At 35.9% G+C, this 15,016-nt stretch overlaps 1 protein-coding gene across 5 annotated transcripts in view; it reads right to left on the bottom strand.

The window, feature by feature from the left end:
* NCOA1 (nuclear receptor coactivator 1) overlaps positions 1–15,016 on the bottom strand; it is a 251,137-nt gene that overhangs the window by 45,362 nt on the left and 190,759 nt on the right. For all 5 annotated transcript variants that reach the window (XM_024764475.1, XM_024764480.1, XM_024764477.1 and 2 more), the window contains exons 13-15: positions 12,553–12,733; positions 3,801–3,918; positions 2,331–2,499 (exon numbers count right to left, since the gene is read on the bottom strand). In XM_024764475.1, coding sequence (XP_024620243.1) covers positions 2,331–2,499; positions 3,801–3,918; positions 12,553–12,733 — 468 coding nt within the window. The remainder of the gene's footprint in view (positions 1–2,330; positions 2,500–3,800; positions 3,919–12,552; positions 12,734–15,016) is intronic.

Raw genomic sequence — 15,016 nt, forward strand, 5'->3', positions numbered from 1 at the left:
TTTTTAATTTTAATAAATTTAATTTTATTTTATCTTCTTCTTTCTTTCTTTTCTCTCTTTCATTCCGAGCTGTGTGGAGGACAGGCTCTTGGTGCTCCAGCCAGGCGTCAGGGCTGTGCCACTGAGGTGGGAGAGCCAAGTTCAGGACACTGGTCCACAAGAGACCTCCCAGCTCCATATAATATCAAATGGCGAAAATCTCCCAGAGATCTCCCTCTCAACGCTAAGACCCAGCTCCACTCAACGACCAGCAAGCTACAGTGCTGGACATCCTATGCCAAACAACTAGCAACACAGGAACACAACCCCATCCATTAGCATCGAGGCTGCCTAAAATCATAATAAGGCCACAGACACCCCAAAACACACCACCAGACGTGGACCTGCCCACCAGAATGACAAGACCCAGCCTCATCCACCAAAACACAGGCACTAGTCCCCTCCACCAGGAAGCCCACACAACCCACTGACCAACACCAACCTTAGCCACTGGGGACAGACACCAAAAACAATGGAAACTACGAACCTGCAGGCTGCGAAAAGGAGAACCCAAACACAGTAAGTTAAGCAAAATGAGAAGACAGAGAAACACAGGAGATGAAGGAGCAAGGCAAAAACCCACCAGACTAACGAATGAAGAGGAAATAGGCAGTCTACCTGAAAAAGAAATTAGAGACAAAAGAACAAAAAATCCCCAAAGTTAGCAGAAGGAAAGAAATCATAAAGATCAGATCAGAAATAAATGAAAAAGAAATGAAGGAAACGATGGCAAAAATCAATAAAACTAAAAGCTGGTTGTTTGAGAAGATAAACAAAACTGATAAATCATTAGCCAGATGTATCAAGAAAAAAAGGGAGAAGACTCAAATAAATAGAATTAGAAATGAGAAAGGAGAAGTAACAACTGACACTGCAGAAATACAAAGGATCATGAGAGATTACTACAAGCAGCTATATGCCAATAAAATGGACAACCTGGAAGGAATGGACAAATTCTTAGAAATGCACAACCTTCCGAGACTGAACCAGGAAGAAATAGAAAGTATAAACAGAACAATTAAAAGCACTGAAATTGAAACTGTAATTAAAAATCTTCCAACAGGGGGCTTCCCCGGTGGCGCAGTGGTTGGGGGTCCGTCTGCTGATGCTGCGGACGCGGGTTCGTGCCCCGGTGTGGGAGGATCCCGCATGCCGTGGAGCGGCTGGGCCCATAAGCCATGGATGCTGAGCCTGCGTGTCCGGAGCCTGTGCTCTGCAGCGGTAGAGGCCACAGTGGTGAGAGGCCCGCGTAACGCAAAAAAAAAAAATTTTTCCAACAAACAAAAGCCCAGGACCAGATGGCTGCACAGGCGAATTCTATCAAACATTTAGAGAAGAGCTAACACCTATCCTTTTCAAACTCTTCCAAAATACAGCAGAGGGAGGAACACTCCCAAACTCATTCTACGAGGCTACCATCACTCTGATACCAAAACCAGACAAAGATGTCACAAAGAAAGAAAACTACAGGCCAATATCACTGATGAACATAGATGCAAAAGTCCTCAACAAAATGCTAGCAAACAGAATCCAACAGCACATTAAAAGGATCATACACCATGATCAAGTGGGGTTTATCCCAGGAATGTAAGGATTCCTCAGTATATGCAAATCAATCAACGTGATATACCGTATTAACAAATTGAAGGAGAAAGACCACATGATCATCTCAATAGATGCAGAGAAAGCTTTCGACAAAATTCAACACCGATTTATGATAAAAACCCTCCAGAAAGTAGGCAGAGAGGGAACTTTCCTCAACAGAAGAAATATGGGGACATTTGTATATGTATAACTGATTCACTTTGTTATAAAGCAGAAACTGACACACCACTGTAAAGCAATTATACTCTAATAAAGATGTTAAAAAATATATATACTGGTTATGATGCACTAAAGTGATCTTTTAACTACAAAGTCTCAAAAACGCTAACCCGGAAGTTGGAATGTCATGGAACATATAGGTTGAAGTGTAGCATGAATGGAGGACAAATTAAGTCCTAAAATAAGAAATGATGTTATAAAATATGGATTTTATTCTAGGGGGAGCTTGTAAGATTATGTTCCATAGTAAAAGGCTAAAACTCTCTAATTCTAATTATTTCTAATTATTATGATATTTTTGTTTAAAAAGCCCATTATTTAACTATTATATATTTTGATAACTTTCACAAGGGTAAATTATAAAACAGCTAAAACACAGTGAGAGTAATATGGAAAAGTCTTGCTTAAAAATAATTTTCTAGCTTTCAGGGCTCCATCATTTAAATACTGCCAACTTTAGTAAATACCTGAACAAGTTTGTCAATTCCCAGAGCTCTGTCTAGTTCAGCTAGCTCAGTTTCATCTTTGCCACTGAGGAAGGATACCAGCTGTTCAAGAAGAGCCTTCTCATCATTTCTTCCTTCGACTGTTGTTGGTGGACAGAGAAGCTCATCTAGCTGTGAACTAATGCACTGGCTGCAGAATCAAAAGATAAGAAAGTTTAAGACTGATATAGCAAGTAAGTATTCAACCTTAAGAATGCAAATACACACACACACACACACACACACACACACACACACACACACACACACACACACATAAGCAAATGTAGTTCTAGGAAATTCTCTGTTGAAATGCTTTTTTAACCAATTCTTATGCAATGAAATTTTCTATACTTAATGGGCAGAAATTTATGAATGTTTGGTATGTAGCTTGAATATATTTTTCATTATTTTGTCAATCATTGAATTTTGTTTCCATATTCTTCATGTTAGCTTACAGAAATAGCCTGAAAAATTAACCAAACATAGTTAAGAGAAAATAATTTTTAACAGAAGTAAAAAATAAAAAGCAACCAAAAACTCAGAAAAAAATCATTTCGTCTATATCAAGATTTATACTATTTATTCTATGGGTGCCATTAATTATTGATAATTGAACCATAATCAAAACAGTACATACTAAATTACTTAACTTTCAAAGATGACCAAATTATATTGATAACATGACATGATTATCATTTACAAAAGAAATCAAACTAGAAAAATGAAACATGCTCAGTGTTAAGCAATAAATTGTTGATTACATGTAGGAAATACGTAGTCTAATCCAAACTGATACCAACTGATGCATAAAACTTAGAAATACATAGAAGATAACACTAGTACTAATACTACTTGTATAATAATATAATTATAAGGATTCTTCTTTTGGGAAGGTAAATGGGACTATAGTTCACAGTTAAGGCTCCACACTCAATATTACCTACTCATCCTTTGGTTGCTATATATGAGATATACTCTATGTGTTGGAATGAAGCTACCTGTGTGGATTAAGAAATTGAATTCCAATTAAGATGGGACACTGAGTAGACGTGGAAAGTACCTTCCCTTCTTATCCACTCTTGCTCCAAATAAAGAGAAAAGCTGGACAAAATAAAGAGCAACACAGCTGTTGTGCCGAGGCCAATTCATCCACAGGTCCCAGGAATTTTATGGTAATCAATCAAAGAAAAGTAAGAGATGAAAAATAAAACAACAGCTGCATACTACATCAGCCTCCTGATAATTACAATGTACACTAGCCTTGCAGTCATGCAGTAAATAAATGTTTGATTCGGTGTCCTCCTCCATCCTTTTCTTTTCATTAAACCTTCACTTCTATTAATATTTCACAAAATACCAATACAGACTGGAATCTAGTTTGGGAAAAGTAGTTCTTTGCTGTAGAAGTTGGTATCTGATACTTCATAATATACAAAATGTATTACTCACTCCTCTGGCTTATTCTGATTTACAGCTGTCACTGTATTATTTGTCCATGGAACCTGATCACCACTTCCTGGTTGTCCAAACTGGTTATCAATTGCTTCCAATTCCAGCTCAGGTAATCCTGGTTAAAGAAGAAAAGGTAAGAAGTCAGGACATATTACAATGGAAGATAAGATGATAATATTTTTAAGAAGTAATATATTGTACGGTAGAGTGAGATTTCCCCTATAAAATACTACCTCAGTGATACAAAAGTCACTTATTCAGAAACTTAAAATATCTAGAATGTGACCACATAATAAGTAAATGAGAAAGTGAGAAAAGGTCTCTGAATCAAAGGAAGTCCGATGTTAAAAGTTTTTATATATTACCATAAGAGAATCACTTAGGACTTTGTCTGAAATTATTTATTTTAAAGACAATCATAACAATTTGGTTAACTGCTTATTCAGTCTACACCATATTAGAATATGCTATAAGTAGGGACAGTGTTACTGTCATAAAATGAGAGCCGCAAGTAAAAGATAAAATATGTTCTATAAAAGGCAGGAACAGAAACTAAAGGGCACTGCAGTCTGGGGACAAAACTCTACAGTTATTAACTGAGAATATAGCTGTACAATAACAGTATAATTAATTGATGTCTATAATGATGAATGAAAAAAGGGGTTGAATTATGTCTTGTAATGGAAGAAAATAGTTTGTGCACTTTAGAACGTTTTTGTGTGGGCAATGTTTTTGAAAGGTTTATTTCTGTACTATTTATAGTAGGAAAGAAATGTAAATAACCTAAATACCAGAAATTTGCTGATTGATTAATGAATTATGGTATAGATATTTACAACATGCTGATAAATCAAAAAAAAAGTATAATCTAAGACATTATGTTCAGGATGATTCTGTTTTTATAAGCTATTTCATATATATTAATAGAAAAAATGCTCGTAGGCTATATATCCTTGGTAGATTTTAGGTTATGAGATTAAGGATTACTTTATTTTCTTTTAGTGTTTCTCATGGTTATTTGTAATCTCTAAAGAGAACAAAATTCATATGTTGAAGCCTTAACCTCTAGTACTTAAGAATATGACTGTATTTGGGGACAGGGCTTTGAGTGAAGTGACTAAGTTAAAATAGAGTCGTTAGGGTGGGCTCTAATTTAATATGACTGGTGTTCTTAAAAGAAGATGTGGTTAGGACACAGACAACACAGACAGAGGGACGGCCATGAGGACATAGTAAGAAGGAAGCCATCTGCAAGCTAGTGAGAGAGGCCTCAGAAGACACCAAACCTGCTAACCCCCTAACCTTGGACTTCAAGCCTTCAGACTGTGAGAAAATAAATTTCTGGCAATAAAATACCACTGGTATTTTAAAAATACTGGTATTTTTAAATACCTGGTATTTAAAATAATAACTGGTATTAAAATACCACTGGTATTTTTTAAAAGTTTTATTATTATGGCAGCCCTAGCAAACTAAAAACAAAAACAAAAACTAAGAAAGCCTTGGTGGCTTAAGAAAAAACATAATTAGGTAGAATTCCTCATTCTAATGAATGGAGAATAAGTAGATTTAAGGATGCTCCCCAAATTTATTTAATGCTGGATACTGATCATTATTAACCACACAAAACATGTTACGCTCACTTTCATGTGAAATATACTCAATATTTAGTATGAATGAAACATAGGAGTCCATATAAAAGCACATTCACTTCTACATGCAAAGAATTATAGCCTGCAATTAAACTTGTCTTCTTTATCATGACAAATGATAGAGAAATCAAATTCTAAAAGGATTCTGGAAAAAAAAAAAGCAAAAAACAAAGCAAACAAAAAACACCAAACAACAATAAACGGTGATAGGAAAGTAATCCCTTAATTCCTCTCATTACTTCAGTCAGGAAGTTGGTCAAAGATTATCTAAAGCTGTCTCATTGCTCTGCTGCACACATTACTTTTTCAATCTTATTCCATTTTAGAAATCTAACCTAAACAAAATAATTATATTTAAGAGTCAAAGAAAACTTACATGGCTGTCTACCATCAATACTTAGTATTAGAGGATAGTTTATTTGACTCAGTAATAGGACACAGTATCTCATTTTAGTAGTCTTGATGGGAAAAAAGGTTAAGAAAACAAGTTGGATAAAATATTTTCAAAATAAAGATTCACGTGCTAAATTTGGTGAAAAGGGGGGGAAAATCCGAAGAAATCAATCACTGATTCAATTAAAAGCTTTGTTTGCATAGGCTGTATGCTTAAAAGAAATTGGTTTTTATTCTAAAAGTCACTTCAACCTTTTAGGACTTCCTTTAGAAACTCACTTACATAAAAAAAACTCGAGGATTTGCTGCAATGTTTTACAAAATACACACTTTATCTCTCTTTGTCCAGGGAATAAACCTACTATTTTTGGTCATGTTTGTGCCTCTATTGCAAACATGAGTAAGTATGTATATATGTTACACAAGACAGGCATAGTACTTTTTAAAGGGACGCATTACTGCATTTACTAGTCTCTGTTGGAGAGAGGCAGCTGAAGCGGGGGTAGGAAACAAGCTCTTAGCGATTCCTGATCAAGCTATTAATGGGTTTGCTTTTTTTTAATCATCTGAGCAAAGGGCTCAACATCATATTTTCTCCATTTTAAACATGGTTAAAAGAAAACTTTATATCCCTGTGAGCCACAGTGATTCCAGCTTAAAAAACCTTATATTATTAAAAAATTTAAAAACTTCTGCACACAAAGTAGAAAGCATTGTCTAATTAAGAGAGTGGCTTTTGCACACTTTACTCCACTAAGAGTTGATTCAGCATCTAGTGATTGTGATGTTCACAGTTAATTTTCTTCAGCTGTTGGTAAAGAGACTTCTGGTTCAGTTTTGTGTTGCATTTGGCTGTTAACTACGCACAGCAGTTACAATGTTTTATTTGACTAATTTCTCTACTATACAAAAAGAACTATAAATCAATAAGATGAAAACTGAATAGCCCAATAGATATATGGTCAGAGAATATAAACAGGTCACATGAAATCACTGAAAAATGATCAACCTAATTCACAATAAAAAAAATACAGATTAAAACTACATTGAGATACTTAAAAAAACACATCAAATTGGCAAAGATGAGAAAATGCATAATTCAACTTATTAGAAAGGACGTGTGGAAAGAGGAACATTATCAGTTAGAGTGTAAAGTGGCATAAGAAAGGCCATTTGGCAAAATCTGTCTACCCTCTGACCCAGCAATTCTGTTCAGAATTTATATTTCAGATATACTCTCAAATGTGGTCAACTATCTCTACATAAGATTATTCATTATAGTTTTGTACTAGCAAAAGATGCCTACCGATAGCCACAACACACTAAACACAACCTCAGAAACAGGGAACTAAAAATGGAGTTTTGAAGTACTGAAAATGTTTTATGTGAAACAATTATTTTTAGTTATGAACACTATTAATGTACTACAGATTAATAAGATTTAAAAAATTATCATCTCAGAATATGTTCATAGAACATAAAAACAAGCACCTCAGTAGGTCATTCCTTACTTCAGTGATGTTGCCAATGTTCAAATATTTTTGGAGTTCTTCTAGAACTGTCTTAACCAGTATACAAGTCCTTCAAGAAAATACTTCTCCTTATAACTACATCTAATTTTGGTTCTGATGTTTTAAAAAGTATTATTCTTTTCAGATCAACAAATTTGGCTCCAAATAACTTCACAAAACTTCAAAAGTCAAATCCACCCTCAAGAGATAGAAATTTAAAGATGGTCAAAAGGACACAGTAGAGGTTCTGAAGGTACTGCCAAGAAAGCACATTCTGTATATTTTGATCAACATCCTCCTAAGTTGTCTCTTGATGTGCTCTTGTAGTACATTTCTAACAAAATTATTTAAATCGCTTGGTCACACTGTATGGTTGTGTGTGTGCATATACACAATGTGTTTTGAAACCAGGAAGACTGAAATTTAAATTCTGGTTCTGCATATACTAACTGGATAACTTTGGGCAAGTTTTTGTTTGTGCGTTTTCTTTTCTTTCTCTGGAACTTATGACCTTAGTTTCCTCATATGTAAATAGATCTAAGGAAAATTTCTGGTTCAGTGTGAAATATATCATCTATATTTTATTTGATGTGTAAAATTATCACTGAAACAAAAGACATTAAAAGGGAAAAACAAATCTACAGCTGAAGGAGAGGCAAAAGAAGCAGCATGGCAGCTGACTAGAACAATGAAGAATTTCTGAAAGATAAAACAGATGGAAAGATAAAACTGATGGTGAAATTGACCTAAACTAAAAACCTTACATCAGGACAAAGAGGAGATTTTCCAAAAAGGGGGTTTTTCTCAGAAGAACACTAGAACAACTCCAGGTTCAGTGGTCATTCGAGCGTGTAAAGGAACAGGCCATGGGTGATTGCTGGGATAATTAAAGGACAACTGAACAGCTGTCACCAGGCACTGCTCTGAATGCAGCTGACTCTGGCGTCTGCCCATGGGATTAAAGTGGTGAGTACATGACTCAGTGTGGGAGTTCTGCCCAGGGAATCTCCCAAAGTGGGTGTGAGGGCTGCCACGAGGGATTTCCCCATCACCAACCCCCACTCCTTCACAAGGACAACTAAGAATCAGGGCCTCTATAATCAGAACCTACATTCACTGCCAGAGCAAAAGGCCTCTCACTTTAGCTAAAGAAACACTCTAGCTACCAAGACGTTTCATTCTAGGTCTTTTTCAGTATATATGGACAGACAGCCCTGATTTACCAAACATTCAAGAAAAGTCAACAGCAGAAAAGAAAGATAGCAAATTTGACAAAGAAAGAAAGAAACTTTGAAGGAAAAAGGGTTGTTACAGAAAATAGATGAGCCCTAAACTAATATGCTAAATTTATCATCACATAGATTTAAAAGTCTATCATATACATAAATGGTAATAGACTTCTATGAAAAAAATTTCTAAAAACGTGATCGCCACAATTAAAAGAACTCAATAGATTGACTGAAGAGCAGAATGGATGTAGTTGAAGATTCAGTTTTGATCCAGAAAATCTGGCCCAGACTCTCTCAGAATACAGTGCAAAGTATGACAGAAAAGATAAGTGACATGGCAGATAGATCCAGAAGTTCGAATAGGTATATCTCAGGTGGTGAAATACTATGATAATTAAACTGTCCTATGTGAGACCTTTGGGCACAAGGTCAAGACATGGAATCAGCTACTGGATAATGGACTCTGGCTCTAGTGAAAGGTAGTGGTGGGCAGTGTAGATGCTAGAGGGGGCAGAGAATCAGAGGCTGTTCTCTTCCCTTTATAAGCTATCATATTTTTGTCCTCATCTTTTTTTCTTTCTTTTTTCTTCTCCAGTCTTTTGTTATCTTTTTCTTTCTCCTGCCCAACTTGTTTCCTCAGCCTTATGCCTCTTGAAACCTTTTTTCTTGTCGGTATGGAAACTTTGTAAACACTGTCTGCAGCTATCACCCTCCCCTCATTTACCTCAATTTCTTCTCCTCTATGCTTCTGGCCTTCAGCAAAACTACAGCACAGGGTTTAACAGATTCTGGCCTATTTACAAACTTTTTTACATGGAGCTGTATTCAGGGGAGGAAATCTCAAGAAAGAAAAAAGAGCTATTTGCCTCAAGACAGATTATGAATGAAAAACACTCTACTTTCACAGACTTGTAGAGCTAGAAGACACCTTCTTTCTTTCTTTTTTTAATTAATTAATTATTTTTGGCTGCGTTGGGTCTTGCTGCACACGGCCTTCTCTAGTTACAGCGAACAGGGACTACTCTTCCTAGAGGTGTGCAGGCTTCTCACTGTGGTGGCTCTCGTGTTGTGGAGCACAGGCTCTAGGTGCACAGGCTTCAGTAGTTGTGGCACACAGGCTCAGTAGTTGTGGCTTGTGGGCTCGAGAGCACAGGCTCAGTAGTTGTGGAGCACGAGCTTAGTAGCTCTGTGGCATGTGGGATCTTCCCAGACCAGGGCTTGACCCATGTCCCCTGCACTGGCAGGTGGATTCTTAACCACTGCGCCACCAGGTAAGTCCCCCTTCTATTTTTATTAACTTTAATTTTCATCAAATTAACACATATACATAAATTTAAAAGTCAGGACCAAAAGGCCTATTAATGAATAAAAGCAGTTTCCTGTCTTGCCCCTTCTGATCCTTTAACTATTTCCCTTTCAACAGAGGCAACCATCCACTACTTGTGTAGCTGTTTTCTTTAGCATTTGCCTAATTATTTCTAAAATATCTCCATTTTAGATTTCTGACTCCCCATCATGATAGATGGATGGGGTTTTAGTTCTCTCACATCACCTCTCTTATTACCTCCTGTGCCCTCAATTCCCTAACAGAGATCACAGTTCTTTATAAAATAAAAAGTTAATATTTAGATTCTTACGACTACACAAATATTACTCACTGCTAAGTCATGTTGTGTACTATGTTCAAACATCCTTTCTTATATCATGATTTCTTTTCTCTGGAGTTAACAATTATTTTTTTTCATTTTCCTGCTTTTCTAGGAGAATTTTTTGGATGCTTCAACATTTTTGACATAAATCTATCATTAATATTTCCTATAAACTCAAAGAGATAAATTTAATTTCTCCCTTGGAGGCCGCCTTTCCAGAGGACTCAGGCCCCCTGCTCCAATCAACACTGCTTGTTCTCTAATCTTGCTGATCATTCCTGGACTTCCCTTCAGATCCTCTGTTTCCCCTGGACCCTGTTTTTCTTTTTTGGTTTTCTCCCTGTTCGCTTAAGTATATCTTCTAGGACCTGTCAAACAAACAAAAAAAGAGTATGCCAAGGAAGTATACAATGAGTGTATGGACTAAAAAATTTTTGAAAAGATATTTCATCCATGAATAACATGGGAAGAAAAAAAGGGACAAAAAGCAAGAAAGAATTTTTGGAAATTAGATATCCAAAATTTTTTAATTGCAAGAGAAATATCAGAAAATAAAGCTGAGAAAAGCTGTCAGAAAGAACAAAAAGACCAAAAGACATATAGAAAGCAGGGAAGAAAAAGTTAAGATCGACCTTGTTTTGTTTGCTCTCTTTCAAGTTACAGACTTCCTTCAAAGTCCTGATTATCTTTGGCTGTGTCTATTCTAAACAGACACAGTGTTCTAAAACACTGACTGGTTAGGCTCAGTGTGAGGCTTGTGTCTGCTGGTAGCCTTCACTGTTGGATGCTTAGATGGTAGCATGACCTTTGCATTTTAGGGATTTCCCCATACATACCGATATCCAGACATCTTCTTTCTGGCCATTTAGTATCTCCTGAGATAACCCCTCCAGTCTCCCACATTGAAAGGGGAAGGACAAGGATGAAACCAATCAATATGCAGACTTTCATTTTATCTACTCTTAGCCTTACACCTCATTGTTTCCCAACTGTGCCAGACATCCCAGAGTCTGGAATCTCTATTTCAATTAGAAGACTTCTGAAGTTGTTTCATCTAATTCTTATTTTGCAGATAAAGAGAATGAGACTCAGAAAATTCATGTGCTTAAGGTATTACCATTAATAAACGGGAAATATGAGACTTGAACCTAGGCTCCTGCTCTCATCTAGTGTTCTGGTCAGCTGAAAAACTGCTTCCAAAAATGTCAGAGATGACTTGAGATTTTTCTTTCCAGATGTCTGGAATCTTGGTAAGCTTTTGGGAATTGTGTCATGCCAGCTAAAAGCTATAGTCAGACTGAAATAAACAAGGCCCACATCTGGTCCCATTAGAAGAGGGACAGGCAAATTTTGAAAGTGAGCTGGTTAGTTTCCTTTACTTTCAAGGTCACACAATGGAATTATCACCACTGTTTTTTTCAACTTCAAAATTTGATGGGTGAAAACTATCTTCATGAATTGGAAGTATACTATTCAAAGTGTCTCTTAAGTAGGAGAATGCTACCATGGGCTAGAGGAGTCATGACCTATTTCAACATAGATGTCTCCTAAACAGTGGCCCATGAAAAACTCATTCTGTGGGGTAACATGTATTACTTGAGAAAAGGAATTCCATAATTAAGAAAAGTTTGGAAAATGCTGGATTAAGGAAATCTTTAAATTTAAATTTAACTTGTAAGGCTAAAAGGATGTATTGTACAACATGGGGAATATAGTCAATATTCTGTAATAATTGTAAATGGAGTGTAAGCTTTAAAAATTGTATAAAATTTTGTTTTAAATTAAAAAACAATAAACTGGCACAAAGATAAAGCAAAACAATTTTTTAAATACATAAACTAGTTCATCTAACACAGGACTTCCTAAAACCTTTAATATGCACTGTGGAATTTTAATAGAGGAATGGTGTATATGTCACGTAGCATTTGCCCAGTGTATGTTAGCACAAAATCCTTTTTTTCATAGGACTAGTGTTCAAAAAATACACTTTGGGAAATATAATCTGATCCAATATTATATTTCTGAAAGTCCTACTGTGGAATGCTTTGGGTAAGAACACAAAATTGCTCTCCTTAACATCAACTGCTCACCTTAACATCAATTACAAAAAAGTAGAGGTTATACTATAACTTCAAATAGACATGATGAGTGAAGTTCATATGTCTGAAAGTAACTGTGTGTTACTAATAGTGGCATTAATGAAAAGATATTTCACTCTCAACAAACAAAAGGTCTGTGCAATAATGATGAGAGACAAAGCACTAATCCATATTATCATTAAACATTTAAAATGAAGTTCTGTCCCCAACACATACTATTCAGCCTGGAAGTGGGTCTGGCAGTGGTGGTCTGAAGTGCAGCTGGCAGGATCTCCGATTTGATGGCTACAGTGGTGACTGCACCATCCATCCTCTCTGTCTCACATAAGCCTGGCAACTGTGCTGCCTTCTCCAGCGTGGGTAGTAACTGATCAAACTGGTCAAGGTCAGCTGTAAACTAAGAATGGAAACCAAAGTTAGAGGAAATATATTCTACACTTTCACCTGAAACAATGTAGAAAACAAGTTGTTCCTTTAAACTATATGAATTGAGTGTGACTATGAGAGAATGAAGAAAGAAGAATTAGAAAGATTGGGGTCTCAATGAAATAACAGGACCTAACACTGGAACAAAATGTGGACGCTTATGATATTAATATACTACAGGATATAAGATAACATACACATAGTGTTTATCTACTATATCTCTGTATAAAATGTATGCACTGGAAAAAGACTGAACTGGAAAGAAATATCGAGAGTACTGTGTTACGACGATAGCATCATGGGTGATTATCTTCTGTCATATTTTTCAAAATTTTATAAAATGGCTTACTTTATGATGGTGCAAAACATACACTGTTTTTTAAAATAATTTTTTAAAGTTTGGGAAAGTTTTTAATAAATATTAGCTTGAAAGATCCCAGAAAGGTCACTTCCCACTTAAGTACTTACTAGAATAAGAAATATATCTTCTAGCACAGGTAGGGAGTTCCTACATCTGTCTGTGGCTATGCACAGGAGAAAACTGACCTTTATTTCACAGTATTATTCCACTATGGTTACCTTAAGATAATTCATCAACATAAAATGTCTACCTGTTTGGGTTTCATTATTTACTTCAACAAAAATTTCTTTCTAGATTGTGTAACAGAATTACATGTATGTATTTTTTAAAAGTGTGGCTTCTTTCACTTAACGTTACATTTCTGAAGTTTAGACACCTTGTCGCAAGTAGCAGTAGATCACTTTGTTTTTGTTGCTGAATAGTATCTCATTGTATGAATATGCTACAATATATTTATCAGTTCTACTGTAATGGATTTGGGAGTTTTTCTGGGTTTTGGCTAATACAAGTTAAACTACTATGACAATTTTTGAACATGTCTTTTGTGGCACATGCAAAAAGTACTAACAATAAAGGAAAAAACTGACAAATTGGACTACGTTAAAATGAAGAACTTCACTCCAACAAAAAGCACCATTAAGAGAAAGAAAAGGCAAGGCACAACATAGAGAAGATATCCGCAAATATATAAACAATAAAGGACTCACCCAAAATGCATAAAGAACTCTTACAGGTCAATAGGAAAAATATAACATATTGGGAAAATGGGCAAAACACCTGAACAGGCTATTTACAAAAGAAGAAATCCAAATGACCAATAAATGTTTACCAGGGAAAGGCAAATTAAAACTACGAAATATCACTACACAGACCCCAGAACAGCTAAAATTTAAAAGACTGACAACAGCAAGTATTAACAAGGATATGGAACAACTAAAAGGAATTCTCACACACTAGGAAAACTGGCATTATCTACTAAAGATGAACACATACATATTTTACGATCTTGCAATTCCACTCCCAGGTATAAACTCAGCAGAAATGCATGTACATGTGCACTAAAACAGATGTGCCAAGATTGTACACAATGGTATTTTCTTATAAAGCTGTTACTTTTAAAGTTAATTTTAACGCATGAGAGTTTTAACATAGTTATTATTTAAAGCTGTTTTTCAGCTGAGAAACACAGCACTAGTTTAGTTGTACCAAGAGACAGCCTTCTCAAAGAGCACACACGTAAAGAAATAACCCAAATAGTGTTATAGTAAAGAGAGACAATACAGAGCACTATGAGAGTGGAGAGGAAGGGAATGTTTAACTAAGGCTACTAGGGAAGGCTTTACAGAAATGATGTCTGAATTGTTTGTGAAGGATGAGTAGGAGTTCAGCAGACATAGAAAGGAGAGCAAGGCAGAAGATGCTTAGAAGAGACATGGCTTATCCCAGGAATGGCAAGGGCTTCCATGTGCCTAGAATGCAGTATGCCTGAGGGAAGAGAGAGACTTCTGTGAGATGAGGGCAGAAAATAAACCTGACTCAAGAAACTGTAGGACCTATACATACTAAGTGTGAATCTTGTTTCACAATGAAGAGTCTTATTAATAAACTGCTTTGTGAATACATTTTCAGCTATTTCATGTATGTCTATATTCTGTCTAAATAACGTGTAAGCTCCTAGCAGGGACGAACCACATTTTCTGTTTTTCTTAAATTCCTTCAGAGTTCACAGCAATTATTCAATAAATGAAGCTGCCTATTACTTTTCACTCCACACCCTACCCCAGCCTAAACACAGAGGTTCCTGATCCATAACAATTTATGCAAAGGTTTATTTGTATTTACTTCTGTTTCAGGGCATGTTATATACCCTACTACCCAGAATACTCAAAGTCC

This window comes from Neophocaena asiaeorientalis, unplaced genomic scaffold (assembly GCF_003031525.2).
Source record: "Neophocaena asiaeorientalis asiaeorientalis breed wild unplaced genomic scaffold, Neophocaena_asiaeorientalis_V1.1 scaffold345, whole genome shotgun sequence".
NCBI lineage: Eukaryota > Metazoa > Chordata > Mammalia > Artiodactyla > Phocoenidae > Neophocaena > Neophocaena asiaeorientalis.